We start from the raw sequence: 23,236 nt of genomic DNA, 5'->3' as shown, positions 1-23,236 counted from the left end.
GACTTACGACATTGAGCATTTCTTAATATATTTCTTTCCCATCTGTATATCATCTTTAGCAAAATATCTGTTTAGATATATCTTTTGTCCTTTTTCTTTTTCTTTTTTTTTTTTTTTTTTTGAGACAAGATCTTATTCTGTCACCCAGGCTGGGGTGTAGTTGGGCTTGTCACCCAGGCTGGGGTGTAGTTGGGCTTGTCACCCAGGCTGGGGTGTAGTTGCACAATCATGCTCACTGTATCCTCGACCTCCTGTATTCAAGGATCCTCCCACCTCAGTCTCTGAGTAGCTGGGACCACAGGCATGTGCCACCATGCCCAGCTAATTTTTGGTAGAGACGGTGGTCTCACTATGTTGCTCAGGCTGCTCTCAAGCTGCTGGGCTCAAGCAATCCTCCTGCCTCCACCCCCAAAGTGCTGAGATTATGGGTGTGACCCACCATGCCAGCCTCTTTTGTCCAATTTTTATTGGGTTGTTTGAATTCTTATTATTGAGATGTAAGAGTTTTTATATATTCTAGATACAAGTTCTTTGCTGGAGATCTGTTTTGCGAATATTTTCTCCCAGGCTGTGTGTTGCCTTTTCATTTTTGTAAACACTGTCTTTTAAAGATAATTGGGGCCAGGAGCAGTGGCTCACCCCTGTAATCTCAGCACTTTGGGAGGCCAAGGTGGGCAGATCACCTGAGGTCAGGAGTTCGAGACCAACCTGGCCAACATGGTGAAACCACATCTCTACTAAAAATTAAAAAAAAAAAAAAAAGCTAAGCGTAGTGGCGGACACCTGTAATTCCAGCTACTCAGGAGGCTAAGGCAGGAGAATCGCTTGAACCTGGGAGTCGGAGGTTGTAGTGGGCCGAGATTGCGCCATTATTGCACTCCAGCCTGGGCAACAAGAGCAAAACTACATCTCAAAAAAATAAGTAAATAAATAAAAATAAAATAAAATAAAGATAATTGGTTTTAAGCAATTCGATCATGATTTACCTTCACATAGTTTTCTTCAGGTTTCTTCTGTTTGGGGTTCATTGAGCTTTTTGGTAATTATTGTTAATTTTATCAAGTTTACAAAATTTTATGCCATTATTTCTTTTAATGTTTAAGTCCCTTCGATTCTCTCTTCTTCTTCTTCTGGGACTTCAATTACATATAAATTAGACTTTGATGTCCCACAGTTCATTGATCCTCTGCTCCTTTTTTATTTTTTATTTTCTCCAGTCTTTGTTCTCTCTGTATTTCATTTTGGATAGTTTCTACAGCCATGTCTCCAAATTCACTAATCTGCTCTTCAGTGCCTAGACTGCTGCTAATCCCATCCAGTGTTTTTTTTTTTTTTTTTTTTTTTTGAGATGGAGTTTCGCTCTTGTTGCCCAGGCTGGAGTGGTGTAATGGCGCGATCTTGGCTTACCACAACCTCTGCCTCCCAGGTTCAATCAATTCTCCTGCCTCAGCCTCCCAAGTAGCTGGGACTACAGGCATATGCACCACCATGCCTGGCTAATTTGTATTTTTTTAGTAGAGACAGGGTTTCTCCATGTTGGTCAGGATGGTCTTGAACTCCTGACTTCAGGTGATCCGCCCGCCCCGGCCTCCCAAAGTGCTGAGATTACAGGTGTGAGTCACTGAGACCAGCCTATGAGTGTATTTTTAATCTCACATATTGCAAATTCATTATCCAGTAGTTTTGAATTTAGACTTTCAGAAATAGACTTCATGTCTCTTATGCTCAGGATTTGTCTACCTTCTTGAACGTACAAAGTCTATAATTTCTGTTTTAATGCCCTTGTCTACTAATTCTGCCTATCATTTATGTCATTTCTCAGTCTGTCTCTATTGATTTATTTTTATTATCATTATGAGTCATATTTTCCCACTTTTTCATATACCTGGTCATTTTCAATTGGATGCCAGATGCTGTCATTTTACATAGTTGTGTTCTGGGATTTTTCCCTTTAATTTTCAGCTTTGGTCTTGGATGCAGCTAAGTTACTTGGAAACAATTTGACCTTTTTGAGGCTTGCCTTTAAGTTTTTTAACATGGGCCCAGAGTAGACTTTAGACTTATTTGGCAATACTCTCTTTTCTCAGTCCTCTGTCTGACACCTGATTTATTAGGAGGTCTTTCTACTCTGCTGTTGGGAACGTGACTTATTCCCAGTCCTGTATGTTCTGGTGATGACTCTGCCTGTCCTTTCCAGTGGCTCTTTCCCCAGCCATGGTAGTGTCCCCACGCATCTACAGTGATCAACACTCAGCTGAAGACTGCAGATTACTGGAACTCTCTTTCTCTATGAAGCTTTCTTTTCTCCAGTACTCTGCCTTGAAAATTCTAGCCACCTCCCCAAATGCTTAACTCTGTTTCCTTAACTCTGGTATGCACATGAAAACACGGGTTTTTTGTGTAGCTACACATTTTCTTTTCTCATAGATAAATACCTAGGAGTCAGACTGCTGACTCATATAGTAAGTATGCGTTTTACTTTACAAGAAACTTCTAGATTTTCTTCCAAAGAGGATGTACCATTGTACAATTCTACCCAGTAAAATGGCCACACCATTCAACAATCTCACCCAATAACATAGAAGAATTCTAGATGCTTTCCATCGTCTCGATTCTTCTTTTAGTCTTTCTAACAGTTGTGTAATGGTATCACATTGTGGTTTTATTTTTTATTTTCTTCATGACTAATGACACTGAACATTTTAAATGTGCTTATTACTACCTATAGTCTTCTTTAGTGTTAAAATATTTGTATTTTAAAAACTAGTTGGTTTTTGACTTATGATTAAGAAAAAAATTTAAAATAGATGTTTTGAGTTATAATTTATATACCATAAAATTCACCCATGTGGAATAATCACAACAATACAGTTTTAGAAAATTTCACCATCCTGGCCGGGTGTGGTGGCTCAAGCTTGTAATCCCAGCACTTTGGGAGACTGAGGCGGGAGGATTGCCTGAGCTCAAGAGTTTGCGACCAGCCTGGGCAACACAGTGAAACCCCATCTCTACTAAAATACAAAAATTAGCGTAGTGGCGTGCACCTGTAGTCCCAGCTACTCGGGATGCTGAGGCAGGAGAATCGCTTGAACCCGGGAGGTGGAGGTTGCAGTGTGCCGAGGTCACGCCATTGCACTCCAGTCTGGGTGACACAGTGAGACTCTGTCAAAAAAAAAAAGAAAGAAAGAGAGAGAGAGAGAGAAAGCAAGAAAGCAAGAAAAAGAAAGAAACAAAGAAAGAAAGAGAGAGAGAGAGAGAGAAAGAAAGAAAGAAAGAAAGAAAGAGAGAGAGAGAGAGAGAGAGAGAAAGAAAGAAAGAAAGAGAGAGAAAGAAAGAAAGAAAAGAAAATTTCACCATCCCAAAAACTTCCCTTCTGCCCATTTGCTGTCAATGCCTACTTCTACCCAAGGTCCAGGCAACAACTGATCTGCTTTATGTCTTTATGGACTCATATTATTTGAACTTGGAATAAATAAAATCATACAATATGTAGTATTTTTTGTCAGGTATTTTTGTTTGTTTTGTTTGTTTTGTTTTTTTGTTTTGAGACCATCTCACTATGTTGCCCAGGCTGGAGTACAGTGGTGCGATCTCAGCTCACTGCAACCTCCACTTCCAGGGTGCAAGCGATTCTCCTGCCTCAGCCTCCTGAGTAGCGGGCATTACAGGTGCCTGGCACCATGCCCAGCTAATTTTTTCTATTTTTAGTAGAGATGGGGTTTCACCGTGTTGGCCAGGCTGGTCTCAAACTCCTGACCTCGTGATCCTCCTGCCTCAGCCTCCCAAAGTGCTGGGATTACAGGCATGAGCCACCACGCCCGGCCGTGTCAGGTGTATTTTTTAAATAATATTTTTGAGATTCTTTGTGTTATACCATTCACGAATAGTTTTTTATTTTTATTTATTTATTTTGAGATGTAGTCCCGTTCTGTCACCCAGGTTGGAGTGCGGTGGCGTGATCTCAGCTCACTACAAGCTCTGCCTCCCAGGTTCACACTATTCTCCTGCCTCAGCCTCCCGAGTAGCTGGGACTACAGGCGCCCGCCACCATGCCAGGCTAATTTTTTGCATTTTTAGTGGAGATGGGGTTTCACCGTGTTAGCCAGCATGGTCTCAATCTCAATCTCCTGACCTCATGATCCACCTGCCTCGGCCTCCCAAAGTCCTGGGATTATAGTCATGAGCCACCACGCCTGGCCATGAATAGTTTTTTTTTTTTTTTTTTGCTGAATAGTATTATATTATAATGATATACCACATTTTATTTATTTATTTATTTATTTATTTATTTATTTATTTATTTATCTGAGACAGAGTCTTGCTCTGTCTCCCAGTCTGGAGTGCAGTGGTGCGATCTCGGCTCACTGCAACCTCCGCAGCCTAGGTTCAAACAATTCTCGTGCCTGAGTCTCCCGAGTAGCTGGCACGCACCACCATGCCCAGCTAATTTTTTTGTATTTTTAGTAGAGACAGGGTTTCACTGTGTTGCTCAGGCTGGTCTTGAACCCCTGAGCTCAGGTAATCCGCCCACCTTAGCCTCCCAAAGTGCTGGGATTACAGGCATGAGCCACTGCACCTGGCCATGCTTAACTTTTTATTAAACTTTCTCTGGTGAAATAACTATTTAACTTTTAGCCCATTTTAAAATTTGGTTGTTTGTCTAACTGCAGAGTTGTAAGAGCTCTTTATCTGTTCTTAATACAAGTCCCTTAGCAGAGATACGATTTGCAGATACTTTATCCTAGCTTATGGCTTGTATTTTCATTTTCTTACTTGTGTCTCTGAAGAGCAAAAGTCCTTTAAAATTTTTATGAAGTCCAGTATATGATTTTTGTCCTTTATGAATTTTGTCTTCTATGGATCATGTTTTTGCTGTCAAGGTAAGAAATATTTGTCTACAAATATTTTCTTCTATTATTTTCTACATGTTTTGGTTATTAACTTTAGATCTGTGATCTATTTTGAGTTATTTTTGGGGTAAAGTGAGAAAGTAATAGTCCACATTTGTGGGAGATTTTTTGCTTTTCTTGTTTATTTATTTTGGTACATGGATGAGTTGTACTAATACTATTTGTTGAAAAGATTTTCTTCTACCCTATTGAATTGCCTTGGAAGCTTTGCTAAAAACTAATTCAAGAGTTTGTTTCTGAAATCTCTATTGTGTTCCATTAATCTACATGTGTATGCTTACTAATACCACATTGTCTTAATTATTGTGGCTTTATAGAAAGTTTTGTATCCGGTAGTATATGTCCTAAAATCTTACCTTTCTTATTCTCTTATTCAAAATTGTTTTGGTTACTCCAGGTTCATTGCATTTTCATGTAAATTTTAGGATCAGTTTGTCAACTCTACCCACTCCCCCCCCGCCAAAAAAAGCTTGCTGGGATTTTGAGAGCGATTGCATCAAATCTGCAGATATACCATCTTAACCATATTGAGTCTTCGAATCCATCAACATTGTATATATCTTCATTTATTTTATTTTACTTTTTTTTTTCTTTTTTGAGATGGTGTCTTGTTCTGTAGGTCAGGCTGGAGTGCAGTGGTGTGGTCACAGCTCACTGCAGCCTTGAATCATTGAATTCCTCAAGCCTTGAGGAGCCCTGTTACTCCCACCTCAGCCTCCCCAAGTGCTGAGATTACAGTCATGAGCCACTGCGTCCAACCTATATCTCTCCATTTATTGGAAATTTTAAAATTTTCTCTCAGCAGTGCTTTGTAGTTTTGAGTGTACAGAAGACAGTCAATGGTATACAGATGTTATGCTATTTTTAAAAAAATTTATTCTTTATTTGCCATTATGGACAAATTTGCTTTTTGAGTGTTCATTGTTAAATGATAGGAGTATATAGGCCGGGCGCGGTGGCTCACGTCTGTAATCCCAGCACTTTGGGGGGCTGAGGTGGGCAGATCACGAGGTCAGGAGATCGAGACCATCCTGGCTAACACGGTGAAACACCATCTCTACTAAAAAATACAAAACATTAACCGGGCGTAGTGGCAGACACCTGTAGTCCCAGCTACTTGGGAGGCTGAGGCAGGAAAATGGCATGAACCTGGAAGGTGGAGCTTCCAGTGAGCTGAGATCACGCCACTACTCTAGCCTGGGCAACAGAGCAAGACTCCATCTCAAAAAAAAAAAAGAAAGCAGTATATAAATCACATACCATAAAATTCACCTTTTTAAAATATACAATTATGGGCCGGGCACAGTGGCTCATGCCTGTAATCCCAGCACGTTGGTAGGCCAAGGCGGGCAGATCACAAGGTCTTGGAGTTTGAGACCAGCCTGGCCAATATGGTGACACCTTGTCTCTACTAAAAATACAAAAATTAGCCAGGCTTGGCTGCTCGCGCCTGTAGTCCCAACTACTCGGGAGGCTGAGACAAAAGAATTGCTGGAACCCAGGAGGTGGAGGTTGCAGTGAGCCAAGATGGTGCCATTGCACTCCAGCCTGGGTGACAGAGGAGACTCCGTCTCAAAATAAAATGTACAATTATGTATTTTTTACTATAGTCACAAAGTTGTGTAACCATCCCCACTATCTGATTCCAGAATATTTTTATTACACCAAAAGAAATCTGTATCTATTAGTAGCCTTCACTGTCTCCTGTCTTCATACCCTAGCAGCTACTAATCTACTTTCAGTCTCTAGAGATTTGCCTATTCTTGGCATTTCATGTAAGTGGAATTATAAAATATGTGGCCTTTTGTAGCTGGCAACTTTCACTTAGAGTGATGTTTTCAAGGTTTATACAAGTTGTAGTGCTATCAGTACTTCATTCATTTTAGTGGGCAAATAATATTCCATTGTATGGATATACCATATTTTATTTAGCCATTCACCAACTGATGAACACTAGGTCGTTTCTACTTTTTTGCTATTATGAATAACACCACTATGAATATTTGTGTACAAATTGTTGTGTAAATATGTTTCCATTTTGGGGAGTATATACCTAAGAATGAAATTGCTAGGTCATATGGTAACACTATATTTAGCTTTTTGAGGAGTTACCAGACTTGTCCGAAGCAGCTGCACCATTTCATATTCCCACAGCAATGTATGAGAGTTCCAATTTCTCCACATCCTTGCCAACACTTGTTATTGTCCATCTGTTTTATTATAGCCATCCTAGTATGTGTGATGTGGCATCTCCTTGTGGGTTTGACTTGCATTTCCCTGATGGCTAATAATATTTACAGTCTTTTCATGTGGGTGTTGTCCACTGGTATATCTTCTTTGGAAAAATATCTGTTTAAATCCTTTGCCCAATTTTTGAGGTATTTGTCTTTTTAAGTTGTAGTTGTTATTTTATATTCTGGATACTAGTCCCTGATCATATACATAATTTGCAAATAATTTACCTCATTCTCTGCGTTGTCTTTTCGCTTTCTTGATAGTGTCCTTTGAAGCCAAAAGATTTCCATTTTGATGCAGTACAATTTATCTATTTCATCTTTTGTTGCTTGTGCTTTTGTTGTTGCATGTAAGAAGACTTTGCCTAACCTAAGGTCATGAAAGTTTATGATTATGTTTTCCTCTAAGAGTTTTAGAGTTACAGCTATCATATTTAGGCATCTGAGCCATTTGCAGATTGGACTTAATTTTTGTATATGGTCTAAGGAAGCGATCAACTTCATTATTTTGCATGTAGATATCCAGTTGTCCCAGCATCAGCGATTTGATGATAAGATATTTTTCTCTGTTAAATTATCTTGGCACCCTTGTTAAAAAATCAATGGAATATAAATGTATGTGTTTACTTCTGAACTCTCAATTCTATTTCATTAATCTATATGTCTGTCCTTATGCCAGTACTAAACAATCCTGATTGCTGCAGCATTGCAGGAAGTTCTGAAATCAAGAAGTGTAAGTCCTTCAATATTGTTCTTCTTTTTCAAGATTGTTTTAGCAATTCTGGGTCCGCTGCATTTTTATACAAATTTCAGAATCAAGTTTTCAATTTCTGCAAAAAGAAGCTGGGATTTTGATAGGGACGGCACTGAAAGTGTAAACAAATTTAGGGAGTACTGCCACCTTAACAATATTGTCTTCCAGTCCATGAATATGGAACATCATTCTATTTATTTAAGCCTTCTTTAATTTCTTTCAATGTTTTGTAGTTTGCAGCATATGAATCTTGTGGGGTTTTTTTTGTTTGTTTGTTTTTTGAGATGGACTCTCACTCTGTCTCCAGGCTGGAGTGCAGTGACCCAATCTTGGCTCACTGCAACCTCCACCTCCCAGATTCAAGTGATTCTCCTGCCTCAGCCCCCCGAGTAGCTGGGACTACAGGCACACACCACCACGCCCAGCTAATTTTTGTATTTTTAGTAGAGGTGGGGTTTCACTATGTTGGCCAGGATGGCCTCCATCTCTTGACCTCGTGATCCGCCCACCTCAGCTTCCCAAAGTTCTGAGTTCTGGGATTACAGGTGTGAGCCTGGCCAAATCTTGTGTTTCTTTTGTTAAATATATTCCTAAGTAATTTATCCCTTTTTTTTTTTTCTTTTTTTTTGAGACAGAGTCTCGCTCTTTTGCCAGGCTGGAGTGCAGTGGCACAATCTCGGCTCTCTGCAACCTTCAACTCCCTGATTCAAGCGATTCTCCTGTGTCAGCCTCCTGAGTAGCTGGGATTACAGACATGAGCCACCACACCCGGGCAATTTATCCTTTTTTATGCTATTGTAAATGGAATTATTTTCTTAATTTCTGCAAGCTTGCTAAATTTGTTTATTATCTTTAATAGGTTTTTTATGGCTTCCATAAGATTTAATAATTCTTTCCATAGAACAGTCATGTTACCTGAGAATAGAAGTAATTTTACTTCTTTTTTCAACAGTGATGCCATTTATTTCTTTCATTTTGGAGCAGGGAGGGAGGATCTAATTTGCGTGGCTATTATTTCCAGTACAGTGTTCGCACAGGTGTAGTAAGAGGAAAAATCCGTTCCTGCTGATCTTAGGGGTCAGACAGTTTCAGTCTTTCACAATTAGGTGCTATGTTAGTGCAGGACTTTTTGTAGATTATCTTTATCAGTTCAAAGAACTTCCTTTCTATTTCTAGCTTTCTGAGAATTTTTATCATATAAGGTATTGGATTTTTTTCAAAATTTGTTTCTGCATCACTGACCTGATTTAAAGCTTCAATCTTTTTTTCTATTAATGTGGTATGTAACATTGATTGATTTTCATATCTTCAGCCAACCTTGCCTTCTTGGGAAAAGTCCCAGTTGGCCGTGTTGTACACTCTTTTTCATATGTTGCTGGATTCAGTTTGATACTATTTGTTTTGAAGATTTTTACATCTATACTGACAAGAGATATTGGTCTGTTTTCTTCACTTTTGTTTGTCTTTTCTTGTGATGTCTTTGTCTGTTTTGGGTATTGGGGAATTATTAGCTTCATAGAATGATTTGGAAAGTGTTCTCTCCTTTTCTAAGTTTTGAAACAGTTTATAAGGAATTGTTGTTAATTCTTCTTTAACTGTATCATAAAATTCACCAGTGAAGTCATCTGTGCTTGGGGCTTTTCTTTGTGGAGAGTTTTTTGATTATGTATATTGATCTTGCATACTGTGATCCTGCTAAACTTGCTTATTAGTATTCCTGGTTTTAAAGTACATTCCCTAGAATTATGTACATATATGTATTCTGTAATTAAAGACAGTCTTACCTATTACTTTCTAATTACATGCCTTTAATTACTTTTCCTTCCCTGATTGTACTGGAAATTCTACTCCAATACAATGTGGAATAGAAGTGGAGACAGACAATATTCTTGCCTTTTTCCTGATCTTAGGGAGAAAGTATTCAGTCTGTACCATTAAGTATCAAGTCAGCTGTAGTTATTTGGTAACTCCTCTGTTGTGATGTCCCTCTTTTATTGTTGATTTTAGTAATTTGTATATTCTCTCCTTTTGCTTGGTCAGACTAGTTAAAGCTTTATCAGTTTTGTTGATTTTTTCTTTATTTTATTTATTTATTTATTTTTGAGATAGAGTCTCACTGTCGCCCAGGCTGGAGTGCAATGGCGCTACGTCGGCTCACTGCAACCTCCGCCTCCCAGGTTCAAGCAATTCTCCTGCCTCAGACTCCCGAGCAGCTGAGATTACAGGCGCCCACCACCATGCCCAGCTAATTTTTTTTTTTTTTTTTTTTTTTTTTTTTTTTTTGAGACGGAGTCTCGCTCTGTCGCCCAGGCTGGAGTGCAGTGGCCGGATCTCAGCTCACTGCAAGCTCCGCCTCCTGGGTTCACGCCATTCTCCTGCCTCAGCCTCCCGAGTAGCTGGGACTACAGGTGCCCGTAATTTTTGTATTTTTATTAGAGATGGGGTTTCACCATGTTGGTCAGGCTGGTCTGGAACTCCTGACCTCGTAATCCGCCCACCTCAGCCTCCCAAAGTGCTGGGATTACAGGCGTGAGCCACCGCGCCCGGCTGATTTTGTTGATTTTTTTAAATGAACCAACTTTTGTTTCCATAGATTTTCTCTATTGTTTTTTCTATTTCATTTATCTCTGCTCTTTATTATTTCCTCCCTTCTTCTTACCTTGGTGTGTTTTGTTTTGTTGTTTTGTTTTGTTTTTGGCAGATGCATATCTTGGTATGCTTAGTTTGAGTTTGATTTTCTCTTCTTTTTTGAACTACTTGAGGTGGAAGCTTAGATTATTGATATTTGGTTTTCACCCATTCTAATATAAGCATTTAATACTGTAACTTCCCTGTAAGCACTGCTTTAATGACATACAATGAATTTTGACATGCTGTGATTCAGTTTTCATTCAGGTCCATTTAAACTTTAATTTTTATTGTGCTCTCATTTTGGCCCATGAGTATTGACAAGTGCCTGGTTTAATTTCCCAATATTTGGGGATTTCTCTATTTTCTTCTTTTATTGATTTCTATTTAATTCTGTTGAGTATGGTGAACATATTTTGCATGACTCCAATTTTAAAAAATTTGTTGAGTCTAGTTGTATAGCTTAGTATGTTATCTGTACTGGAGAATGTTCCAAGTTTGCTTGAAAATAATGTGTATTCTAGTGTTAATGGACTGAGTTTCTATCAAAGGTAGGTCAAGTTAGTTAATAATGTTGTCTGACCCAAGGTCACAAAGATTTTTCCACTGTTTTTTGTTTGTTTGTTTGTTTCTAAAAGGCTTATAGTTATATTTTCCGTGTATGGTCATTTTGAGTTACTTTAAAAAAAAGTCAGTCAAATTTAGGAGAAGGGAGTTGTATACCAACTTTAGTGACAGTAATGTTAATAAGTTAAATATTGATTGACTTTTAAAATATGGTGTGGGCCAGGCGCGGTGGCTCAGGCCTGTAATCCCAGCACTTTGGGAGGCTGAGGAGGGCAGATCACAAGGTCAGGAGATCGACACCAGCCTGGCTAACACAATGAAACACCGTCTCTACTAAAAAAACACCAAAAATTAGCCAGGCAGGCTGGCAGGCGCCTGTAGTCCCACCTATTTGGGAGGCTGAGGCAGGAAAATGGCATGAACCCAGGAGGCGGAGCTCGCACCACTGCTCTCCAGCCTGGGCGACAGAGCAAGACTCTGTCTCAAAAAAAAAAATAAATAAATAATAAAATAAAATAATAACAAGGCCGGGCGCAGTGGCTCATGCCTGTAATTCCAGCACTTTAAGTGGCCAAGGTGGGTGGATCACAAGGTCAGGAGTTCGAGACCAGCCTGGTTAGCATGGTGAAACCTCGTCTGTGCTAAAAATACAAAAATTAGCTGGGCGTGGTGGCAAGCGCCTGTAATCCCAGCAACTTGGGAAGCTGAGGCAGGAGAATCACTTGACCTTGGGAGGCAAAGGTTGCAATGAGCTGAGATTGCGCCACTGCACTCCAGCCTGGGTGACAGAGTGAGACTGTCTCAAAAAATAAATAAATATAGTAACCGGTTGTTCCATCCTAATTTGTCAAAAAGACTATTATTTTTCCTTTGAATTGACTTAGCACCGTTGTCAACTATCAATTGTCAGTTGACCGTATATATGTGCCTCTAATTCTGGACTCTCAATTCTGTTCAATTGATGGAGTGTACGTATCTATCCTTTTGTCAATACTACACTGACTTAAATACTGTAACTCTATAATAAGTCTTACAACCTAGCAGTGTGAGTCTTCCTAATTTGTTCTTTTTCTCAAAATTTGTTTTGGATATTCAAGTTTCTTTGTATTACCATAAATATTTTAGAATCAACATACTGATTTTTATGAAAATCCTGCTGGGCTGTTGATTGGGATTACGTTAAATCTGCTGATCAAGTTGGCGAGAATTGGGACTCTAAAATATAGATTTTTCTGTCTCCAGGTGGATAGTGTAAAAAAGCAAAAAAGAAAAAATATATATATTTTTTCCAACTCATTGCCTCTATTTAGGTCTTCTTTAGTGTCTCTTATCAATGTCTTGTTTTCTTTTTTTAAAGGGATGACATTTATTCCTTTTCCAAATGTTACAGTAAAACCAGGTGGAAGAGAATGGTTTTAGCAGTTAGAAAAAAAAAAAAAGTACAAATCTGGGGTTTGGCCATTAAAAGTTATTTACAACAATGGGAGAAAAAAAGACAACAAGAAGTTGTTTCACATTACAGACCTCCCCCCACCCCAAAGCCTAATACTTGCTTACCAAGTCAAAAAAGAGACACAGTTGATTCACAAGCTGGAGGTTTGAACTTGAGTAAGACATTTATAAAAACCTAGACGGGGCAGTGTCCTCCCCAGCCCAGGTGCCACTAGGCACAGCACAAGAGAGTAAAAACAACAGGGGGAAGGCTGGACACTCAAGGTTTGGGAGTATAAGCACCCCACTTCTGGCTCAGGGATTTGGGCAGTAGGATAAACAAAACCTACTTGGAAAAGAATTGGGGAAGAAAACCAACAACTGCCTTATGCAGGGGTGGGGACAGGGAAGGAGGTAGGGCTAGGGACAGGAGCATTTCACATCACTAACCTAACTTGGGAAGCTGTAAGGGACCATCTTCAACTGGCCTTAGAACCAGATGGCTGATGGGAGAATCCACAGGAGGGAGAGGAGGAAAGGGAACGTGGCTGGGAGGAGGCAATAGCCCCTTCCTTTCTGGGCACAGGAAGGCAGCCAGGGCACCAGGTCCAGGCAGTGACCTCACAAGGACAGCACAGTTTTTGCAGCTTAGAGATCACCCACCTGCCCCCACCTAGCTACTCATTCTGCTCAGCGCTGGCTGGTGTAGGGCCACTCTCCGGCCCCGAGGGAGTGGATGGCTCTGTAGCCTGGGGCCCTGCCTCTTCTTCTGAGGCCGCACTAGCCTCTGCACCCTTGGCCTGGGGTTCCTGGCTCTCAGGGGTGGCTGCGGCCTTCCCTTCCTGGGCAGTGCCCTCGTCGCTGCAGGCACCGATCTCCCCCTGCTCCTGCTCTTCCTCTGTGGGTGAGGAGGCAGAAGAATCACCCCCACCCTCCTTCCGATTTCTCTTGAAGGACAGGCCGCTCAATTTGAAAGGCTTCTTGAAAGAGAATTTCTTCTTCTTCTTGGGGGTCTCCTTGGGGGGGACCTCCCCCTTGGCCTCAGCACCCTGGCTAGGGGGTGCTGGCTCGATGGCATCGCCAGTGGCCCCGGCTGCCTCATCTGTTCCGTTCACGGGGGGCGACTCCCCTTCACCCTTGGGGGATAAGTCTCCATTGCTTTTCACGTGGCCATTCTCCTGGCCGTTGGCCTTCGCGGGGGAAGCGCCTGCTGCCTCCTCGGCGGTCACGTCGCCCCGGGGAGCCTTGGAGCTCTGGCTGCCCATGATGGGGGTCTGCTGGGGGGCGCTCGGAGCCGCCCCGGGCTCGCGCCGCAGGGGATAGTACGGCGGGGTTGGCCCGGCCGGCGGAGGGGTGGGGCTGGCGCCCGAGGGGGAGGGGTGCCGGGGGAAGCCGAGCTGCACCTCCGCTCCGCGGCCGACCCGCTAGCCGCACCCGCCGCCGCTCCGCTCCGCGCCAGAATGCCCAATGTCTTGTTTTCAACATGTCAATCTTGCATGTTTTGTTAGATTTATGCCAAGTATTCCATGTTTTTTATGCTAATTAAAATGGCATTTTAAAAAAATTCCCATTTTAATTGGGCATTCCTAATATATAGAAACGTAATGATTCTTCTCTGTCGATCTCGTATCTTGTAACCTTGATAAATTTACTTATTAGTTGTAGTTGCTTTTTTGTAGATTCTTTGTGATTTTCTACATAAACAATTATGTATTCTACTAACAGAGACAGGTTTATTTCTTCCTTTCCAATCTGTAAGACTTTTATTTATTTGATTATATCTTTATTGACTTCTAGCCCTGGTTCGGACCTCCAGTAGAATGCAGAATGGGAGTGGTAAGGGTGAACATCCTTGCTTGTTCCTTAGAGTAAAAGACTTCAGTATTGTTTTTTGTTGTTATTGCTGTTGTTTTTTGAGACAGAGTTTCACTCTTGTTACCCGTGCTGGAGTGCAATGGTGAGGCCTCTGCTCACTGCAACCTCCGCTTCAGGCTCCCGAGTAGCTGGGATTACAGGCATGCGCCACCACACCCGGCTAATTTTGTATTTTTAATAGAGACAGGGTTTCACCACGTTGGCCAGGCTGGTCTCAAACTCCTCACCTCAGGTGATCCACCCGCCTCGGCCTCCCAAAGTGCTGGGATTACAGGCATGAGCCACCGCGCCCAGCCGACTTCAGTCTTTCACTATAAAATACGACAGTAGGTATAGGATTTTTGTGGATGTCTTTCACTGAGTTGAGGAAGTGCCTTTTAATTCTTAGTTTGCTGAGAGGTTTTATCATGAATAAATGCTGAATTTCTCCCATGTCTCTTAACTTCTTTTTCACATTTCACTTTATTACCTTTCTTTGTTGAATTCTTGGTAATTTCTTAAGCTCTACTTTTCAGTTTACTATTCTGTCTTCACCTTGGTCTATTCAGCTTTTTCACTTGTCTTTTGAGTCTTTTTTATTTTAATTATTGCAGTTTCATTTGTAGAAGTTTTATCTGGTTCATCTTTAAATAAGCCTAATTAGGCTGGGCGCGGTGGCTCACGCCTGTAATCCCAGCACTTTGGGAGGCCAAGGCGGGCAGATCACGAGGTAAGGTGATCGAGACCATCCTGGCTAACACGGTGAAACCCCGTCTCTACTAAAAATACAAAAAATTAGCCGGGCGTGGTGGTGTGCACCTGTAGTCCCAGCTACTCCGGAGGCCGAGGCAGGAGAATGGCCTGAACCCAGGAGGCAGAGCTTGCAGTGAGCCGAGATTGTGCCACTGCACTCCAGTCTGGGTGACAGAGCAAGACTCCATCTTAAAAAAATTAATAAAAATAAATAAATAAATAAATATGCCTAATTAATATTATTAGTTTCTCATTATATTTTCAGTACCTTTTTTCACTTCGTTAAATACATTAAAATACTTAGTTTCTATTCTGTGTCTCATTATTCTATCTTATGCAGTATTTGTGGGTCTCACCCTGCTATTTATTTATTGTTTCTGCTGACTCATACTCCTTGTGGTTTGTTTCCACATGAACTTATTAATTGTTAATTATGAGGTCATGTTTCTTGTAATTCTTTGTGGGAAGTCTTTGAATCTGTGTTTAAAATATATTCTTCCAAAAAGGCTTTTTGTTTGCTTTTGCCAGGCGCCTAAAAGTACTTCCAACTCAGATCCACTTTAAACATTTTTTTGGCTTAGGGTTTTTCTGGTCATACGGGGAATATAATTTTGGGCTTTTCTCTGCATGAATGTTGGCTTTTGGACTTCCTTTTTACCCTGTGTTGCGTCTCCGGCCACAGCTAAGTGGATACAGCAAAGTCTTCTGTAGGTGAGTTGTTTTCCCTGTATCTCCCCTAGGGTATTGACTTCTGAGAAGTCCCAAATTTGGAGGAGTGGAAGGGTCCTACCTCCCAGGACCAGACTTCAGGCCTTTCCTCCTCTTTCCCGATTAGTTTTGGGTCCCCTAAAAGCAGAGCCTCAGACAAAGGTTTTTGTGGAATTAATTTGGGACGTAATCCCAGGGAGCAGGAGTAAGGGCTGGAGAGAGAAACAAAGAAAGAGGGAAGCCTGGGACAAGGTCAGGTTATCAAGGGGACCTGGGACCTCTGATAGGTGCTTGATTCCATAGGAATTCTTGATTCCATAGGATCTTCCAAGGAGTCTTATGAAATGGGAGAAACAAAAAAGACACATTGAGTATTTGCTTGTGTCACTCATTGGTCGAGAGTGGCCTCACAGACATGAACTCCCCTGAACCTGGGGTCCACACATGCATAAGGGTCCAGGGGATTCCCAAGAGCATCTGCCCTGTGGGGTCAGTGAGACTCAGACAGGAAGGGAGGGGTGGGCCCCATGTGCCCAAAGTGAGGTGGTACCTGCATGAGGCCTATAGAACACTCATCACGTCAGCAGTGGCCAGAATCAGAACTGGGGCCAAGCAGACTGAAGTGGTGCCCAGGAGGTGCCTGGCATGCTGGCCATTTACAACCCAGGGCCTCAGGAAGCACAGGCCCCGGTGCAGGCTCACCCTGATAGGGTCATGCTCTTGTTATTCTGGCTTCTGACTGGTTCCCTGTTTAACACCCGTTCATCTGTGCTTTCACATAAGACATATTTGATGTTTTATTCAGCATTTTTAGGAAGGGATTTCTCTATTCAATTAGTCTGCATATTTCTGGATACAGGAGTAAATAGTCAATATTTTCAAAATGCTTCTATATGCATTTTAATATTCCTTTAAAATTTTTCCGAGTATTGAAATCAAGCATCCCTTTCTGGAGTTCCTATAATCCACTTTTGTGCCCCTAAACAGGCCAGTCAATAATGACAACAACAACACAGCAGCTCCCAGCTTTTGAACACCTACTATGTGCTGTTGTTATTGACTATATTACATTTCTATATGCTATAAACCCAATAATAATAGACATTGTTTTATACAATTGCTTTTTACAATCAGTTAACAGAAAGAAGAAGAAATGTGTATTTATACTGTCTTTTATACCTACATAATTACTTTTATCAGCACTCTGTTTTTCCATATGGTTTTTGAGTGCTGTTGGGGTCATTTACTTAAATTCTGAAGAACTTTCTTTATTGTATCTTGTAAGGCAGGTCTGGTAGCAACCAATTATGCTTATTTTTGTTTATCTGGAAATGTCTATATTTCATTTTTCTTTTTGGAATCTAGTAATGGCAACAGCGATCCATCTAGAGTGGCCACTGCCAAAACACCAGCTGCAGCAGGGAGGCATGGTCCTCACCTCTTGCTCCACAGAGCAGGCCGTGCGGGAGCCCTGCCTTCCTGGGCGTGGCTGCAGCCATCCAAACCAGGCTGAAGACTCAGACGTCCCTGCATTCTTAGGGGAACAGAAAGGCACCCCTTGCTTTTCAGGCTCAGAAATGCCTACTCCCACTGCCTGGCTTCTCCCTGCTGTTGGCACCCACTCCAATCTTGGAACAATGTTGGGGCCAAGCCCTGACACCATGAATAGCAGCATGAGGTGGATCAATTCCTGGGCAGAGGAAAACAGGTCCCCGGTGAGGCCCCACTTTCAGGTCAGGGAAGGCCTGAAGGCTGTGGGCCAGGCTGCCAGTCCCACAGTCGGAGTAAGAACTGGTGCCTTTTCCAGGCCACCATGGCTGCCCATGGACCAGTCATTGCACACTTCCTCCCCTCTGAGGCCCATAAAAGCCCTGGGCTCAGCCAGAGCTGAAGAGACAATGGGATGACCAGCTGCAGAGATGAGCTACCCTCTCCAGGGCCTCCTCTCTGCTGAGAGCTGAACACTCAACAGGACAACCTGCCTACAGAGAGGAGCTACCCACTGCGGGCCTCCTCTGAGCTGTTCTAACACTTAATAAAGCTCCTCTTTGACTTGTTCACCCTTCACTTGTCTGCATTTCTCATTCTTCCTGGACACAGGACAAGAGCTTGAGCAAAGGCACCACCAGCCACAGGTTTCTGGCCAAAAAATCGAAACCCCAAAGATCCCATAATACTAGTTTTGCTGGAAAAGATTGTTGGCTGACAGGTTATTTTCAGCAGTTTGAATGTATAATCCCACTGCCTTCTTCCCTCCATTTTTTTCTGATGAGAAGGTGGCTATTATTGTTATTGGGATTCCCTTGGACATGACAAATCATTTTTCTCTTGTTTTCAATATATTCTGTTTGTCCTTAGCTTTCCAGAGTTTTAATAGAGTGTATCTGAGTGTGGATCTCTACTACTTGGAGTTCCTTAAGATTCTTAGATGTGTAGCTGAGTGGTTTTCATCATTTTTAAGAAATTTTCAGCCATTACATCTTCAAATATTTGTTGTCTTCCTTTCTTTTTCTCCTCTTTCTGGTACTCTTATTATATATATTTTGGTGTACCTAATGATATCCCACATTTCTTAAGGCTTTGCTCATTTTTCTTCGTTCCTTTTTCTCTTTGTTCTTCAGGTTGCATATTCTCTATCAATCTATCTTTAAGTTCACTGATTCTTGCTTCTGCCAGTTCAAATTGATTACTGAACTCCTCTACTGGATTTTTCATTTCAGTTACTATAATTTTCAAGTTTGGAATTTCCATTTTGTTTTTTCTTGTATAATTTCTATTTCTCTGTTGATATTTTCTATTTGATGAGACATGGTCATTATACTTTACTTCTTTATTTTGTATTGTCTTTTTTTTTAGACAGAGTCTCACTCTGTCACTCAGGTTAGAGTGCAGTGGCATGATCTCAGCTCACTGCAACCTCCACCTCCCAGGTTCAAGCAATTCTTGTGCCTCAGTCTCTCAAGTAGCTGAGATTACAGGCATGTGCCACCATGCTTGGCTATTTTTTTTTTTTAATTTTGGTAGAAATGGGATTTCACCATGTTGGCCAGCTGGTCTTGAACTCCTGACCTTAAATGATCTGCCTGCCTTGGTATCCCAAAGTGCTGGGATTACAGGCATGAGCCACTGTATGCACCCATAATTTTTATATTTTTAGTAGAGATAGGGTTTTACCATGTTAGGCAGGCTGGTCTTAAACTCCTGGCCTCATGCACTCTGCCCACCTCAGTCTACCAAAGTGCCAGGATTACAGGAGTGAGCCACTGTGCCTAGCTTTTTTTTCTTTTTTTTTTTTTTTTTTTTTTTTTTTTTCCAGACAGTATCTCACTCTGTCACCCAGGCTGGAGTGCAGTGGTGAAATCATGGCTAATAGCAGCTTCAGAATCCTGGGCTCAAGCAATCCTCTTGCCTCAGACTCCCAAGTAGCTGAGACTACAGGCATGTGCCACCACATCTGGGTAAGTTTAAAATTTTTTGTAGGGATGAGCCGCTCTGTGTTGCCCAGGCCGGTCTTGACTCCTGGCCTCAGGCAATCCTCTCAGCTCAGCCTCCCAAAGTGTTGGGATTACAGGCGTGAGCCACCATGCCCCTCCTTCCTTTACTTCATTTTTTTTTTTTTTTTTGAGACAGAGTCTTGCTCTGTCACCAGGCTGTAGTGCAGTGGTGTGATCTCGGCTCACTGCAGCCTCTGCCTCCTGGATTCAAGTGATTCTCCTGTCTCAGCCTCCCAAATAGCTGGGACTACAGGCACACACCACCATGCCCAGCTAACTTTTGTATTTTTAGTAGAGGCAGGGTTTCACCATGTTGGCCAGGATGGTCTCGATCTCTTGACCTTGTGATCCACCTGCCTCGGCCTCCCACAGTGCTGGGATTACAGGCATGAGTCACCACACCTGGCCTCCTTTACTTCTTTAAGTGTGGTTTCCTTTAGTTGTTTAATGGCTGCTTGGAAGTCTTTGCCTGCTAAGTCTGACATTTGGACCCTCTCAAAGACAGCTCTGTTGCCTGCTTTTTTCTTGTGTATGGGTCACATGTTACTCTTTCTATGCATGTCCCATAATTTTTTGTTAAAAACTGTATTTTATAATATATAGAGTATATACATAGTTATATATTATGTTAAAATAATACATATTTATAGTATAAAATATATTAACATTGGCCAGGCATGGTGGCTTGCGCCTGTAATCCCAGCACTTTGGAAGGCTGAAGTGGGCAGATCACCTGAGGTCAGGAATTCAAGACCAGACTGGCCAACATGGTGAAAACCCATCTCTACTAAAAATACAAAAATTAGCTGGGTGTGGTGGCACTACCTGTAATTCCAGCTACTTGGGAGGCTGAGGCAGGAGAATTGCTTGAATCCAGGAGGTGGGGGCTGCAGTGAGCCGAGATCTCGCCACTGCACCCCAGCCTGGGCAACAGAGTGAGACTTTATCTCAAAATATATATATATATATATTAATGTTTCAGATAATAAATTGCAGCAACTCTGGATACTAACCACGACCCCTCTGCCCCATGCACACAACTTCTTGTTTTTGTCATTTGCTTATTTATTTAGTGGCCTGGCTGGACTATTTTAGGGAAGTTTATTTCCCTGCTGTGTGCAGTTTCTGACGTCATGCCTAAGAAGCCACAGCCTTGCGTATGTGTACTGTCACCCTGGAATGACCATGGCTTTAAGATAGCTTTCTTTGTGTCTGTTCTTGAGCTTTCTGTTAACCTGTAGATGGGTGTCACACAACTGTTAGCCTCTACTAACTGCTGACTGGTTCCTCTATTGTTTTTTATCACTTGGGCATAAATTTCTCCACAGTCCGATCAAATTAAATTCAAGCCCCTTTGCTCTGTTGCCCAGACTGGAGTGCAGTGGCACGAACATGGCTTACTCCAGCCTCGACCTCCTGGGCTCAAGCAATCTTCCTGCCTCAGCCTCCCATGTAGCTGGGACCACAGGTGTGTGCCACTTGTCTGGCTAATTTTTTTTTTTTTTTTTTTTTTTTGAGATGGGATCTCACTTTGTTACCCAGGTTGGTCTTAAATTCCTGGCCTCAAGTGATCCTCCCACCTTGGCCTCCCAAAATGCTGGGATTACAGGTGTGAGCCACTGCATCCGGCCAATAAATGTTTCTTTATTTGCTATATGGCTTAAGAAAAATTCCAGAGAATATGAATAGTTGTTTTTAAAATTATTTTTCATTAGTTATGGTTGTGTTGTCTGCAGAGCTCCTCCTGTCAGCATTCCAGATGTCCACTCCCTAAGATCTTCTCTTGAATCCTAGTGTTCTAAGATTTCACAATGATGAGCCTTGCTGAGAGATTTTGCTTTGTTTTATATACATTCATTTTGCCAGGCACTCAATGGACTCTCAATTAAGCACTTTCGTCTTTTCTGAAAATGTTATTGTGTTTTTAACTCTTATTTTATTTTATTTTGAGATGGAGTCTTGCTCTGTAGCCCAGGCTGGAGTGCCATGGCATGATCTCAGCTCATTGCAAGCTCCACCTCCCGGGTTCACGCCATTCTCCCGCCTCAGCCTCCCAAGTAGCTGGGACTGCAGGCGCCCACCACCACGCCCAGCTAATTTTTTGTATTTTTAGAAGAGACAGGGTCTCTATCTCCTGACCTCGTGATCCAACTGCCTTGGCCTCCCAAAGTGCTGGGATTACAGGCGTGAACCACCGCGCCCAGCCTGTGTTTCTAACTCTTTACCCCCTGTTATCTCTGTCCTCTTTTTCAGGAAGTTCAATCAGTCAGATGTTGAATCTCAGATTGATCTAATTTTCTTATTTTTTATATCCTGTTGTTCATCTCTGAATCTTTCTGTGTAATTTTCTGAAAGGTTTCCTTGACTTTACCTTTCTACCACTCTCTCACATTTTAAATTCTTGTTCTCTGATTGCTCCACCTTCTATGGCATCCAGTTCCTATTTTGTGGATGCAGTATGTTTTCCAATCTCTCTGAAATGATCAATGGCAGTTTCTTCAACATTTTCTTCTGCTCTTTGCATCATCTTTGTTTCCTCTAAGTTCCATTTGTTCTGCTGTTTTGGCCTCTCTCTTACATGTTGGAAGCTTCCCTCAAATCTCTAGAGAAGTTGAGCATGGTGGTTCATGCTTGTAATCACAGCTACTCAGGAGGCTAAGGTGGGAGGATCGCTTGAGGCCAGGATTTCAAGACCAGCCTGGGCAACATAGCCAGACCCCATCTCAAAAAAAGTCTCTGGAGAGGGGCCCCTTGGTGTGGGACAGGACATCTTACCATGAAAGCATGCTCATGGCCCCAATATATTCTATAGAGGAGAAGGAGCCAGCCTTGGAGTTGGATACAAGAATCCAACTGGCTCAGAATCCAGCACCATATCTGCCTGCTTTTTTATTCTGATTGGATAACTCCCCTGAGCATCAATTTCCTTCTCAGTAAGATGAGGATAGTAAGACATCCTGTGGATCACACAAGAGCAAGCAAGCACTTGTCACAGAACAGACACTCCAGAAATGTTAACTTGTCAGCCTTCCCCTTTCAAAAGTTGATCTGAGGTACTTCAGTTGATCTAAGGTACTTAGCACCTGCATTGATCATTGATGTTCATTTCTCCTCCTTCTCTTTCCCTCCCTCTTTGGCCTCATATGCTCAAGGCCATGCCTCTACCAATCATGGAGGGACAGACCATCTCTGATAATAAGACTTTGCCACCATGCTGCCTTAAGCAAGTGGTTCAGAGGACATATGTTGGTGTCTGGGATCCAAGGCCTGCATCCATCACTGAAATAGCAGATGTGATGTAAAAACAAAGATTTACCTAGCAGCCCCAAGCCTCGTGTGAGATCCCTATTTACTACAGTCAAAGAGGAGACAGGAATAATATGGCTTCCAGGACTCAAGAGTCCACCCAAGGGAAAGACTCCCAGTGACAACGGGGATCTGGACCCCAGAAAAGGGCTCTTTCTCTCCTCCTCAAAGATCTGGAGGGTTGTGCCTTAAGAGCAAAGAAAGCATCTTCTAGTCTTCCGGCAGCCTGGAGACCTACCTCTCCAAAACAGCTGTTGTACTTTATGCACCACACACCCATGCTGCCCTGCCTCCCCACCCACCTCCAGCCGCCTGCCATCCCCATGTTGCTGCTCAAGTCTAGGCTGAGACTCTGTTCCTTTGGTGGTACTACCTCCCTAGCTGGGCTCTGCACCAAGGAGAGGGAAGGGACAGGTTCCAGGGGAAGGGGGAGGTCAGCCAAGGAGGTCTTGCCCTCCAGGTGAGAAGCTATGCATTCTGACCTCTCCCAGAGCATTCTGCAACAGGCACCTGACTTCAAAGGCTCCCCTAAGCACAGCCTGACCCTATTCCTTCAGATCTCTGAGCCTGCCATGGTGGGCACTCAAGGCAGGTGTC

General features: G+C 42.2%; 4 protein-coding genes across 4 annotated transcripts in view; 3 read left to right on the top strand and 1 right to left on the bottom strand.

Annotated features, from left to right (window-relative positions):
- ULK3 (unc-51 like kinase 3) overlaps window positions 1-23,236 on the top strand; it is a 297,486-nt gene that overhangs the window by 27,713 nt on the left and 246,537 nt on the right. The window lies entirely within an intron of this gene.
- The window catches only part of SCAMP2 (secretory carrier membrane protein 2), a 427,899-nt gene that overhangs the window by 166,002 nt on the left and 238,661 nt on the right, over window positions 1-23,236 (top strand). The window lies entirely within an intron of this gene.
- The window catches only part of LOC126960028 (cytochrome c oxidase subunit 5A, mitochondrial), a 254,695-nt gene that overhangs the window by 74,430 nt on the left and 157,029 nt on the right, over window positions 1-23,236 (top strand). The window lies entirely within an intron of this gene.
- On the bottom strand, window positions 12,911-13,989 carry LOC126960023 (MARCKS-related protein). Its single transcript, XM_050799911.1, has one exon. The coding sequence runs from the start codon at window positions 13,787-13,789 to the stop codon at window positions 13,202-13,204; it is 588 nt and encodes a 195-aa protein (XP_050655868.1). The 5' UTR covers window positions 13,790-13,989; the 3' UTR covers window positions 12,911-13,201.

The sequence above is a fragment of the Macaca thibetana genome, chromosome 7 (genome assembly GCF_024542745.1).
Source record: "Macaca thibetana thibetana isolate TM-01 chromosome 7, ASM2454274v1, whole genome shotgun sequence".
NCBI lineage: Eukaryota > Metazoa > Chordata > Mammalia > Primates > Cercopithecidae > Macaca > Macaca thibetana.
Note: the sequence above shows the minus strand (reverse complement) of the source record. Positions and strands in the feature narration are given on the sequence as shown.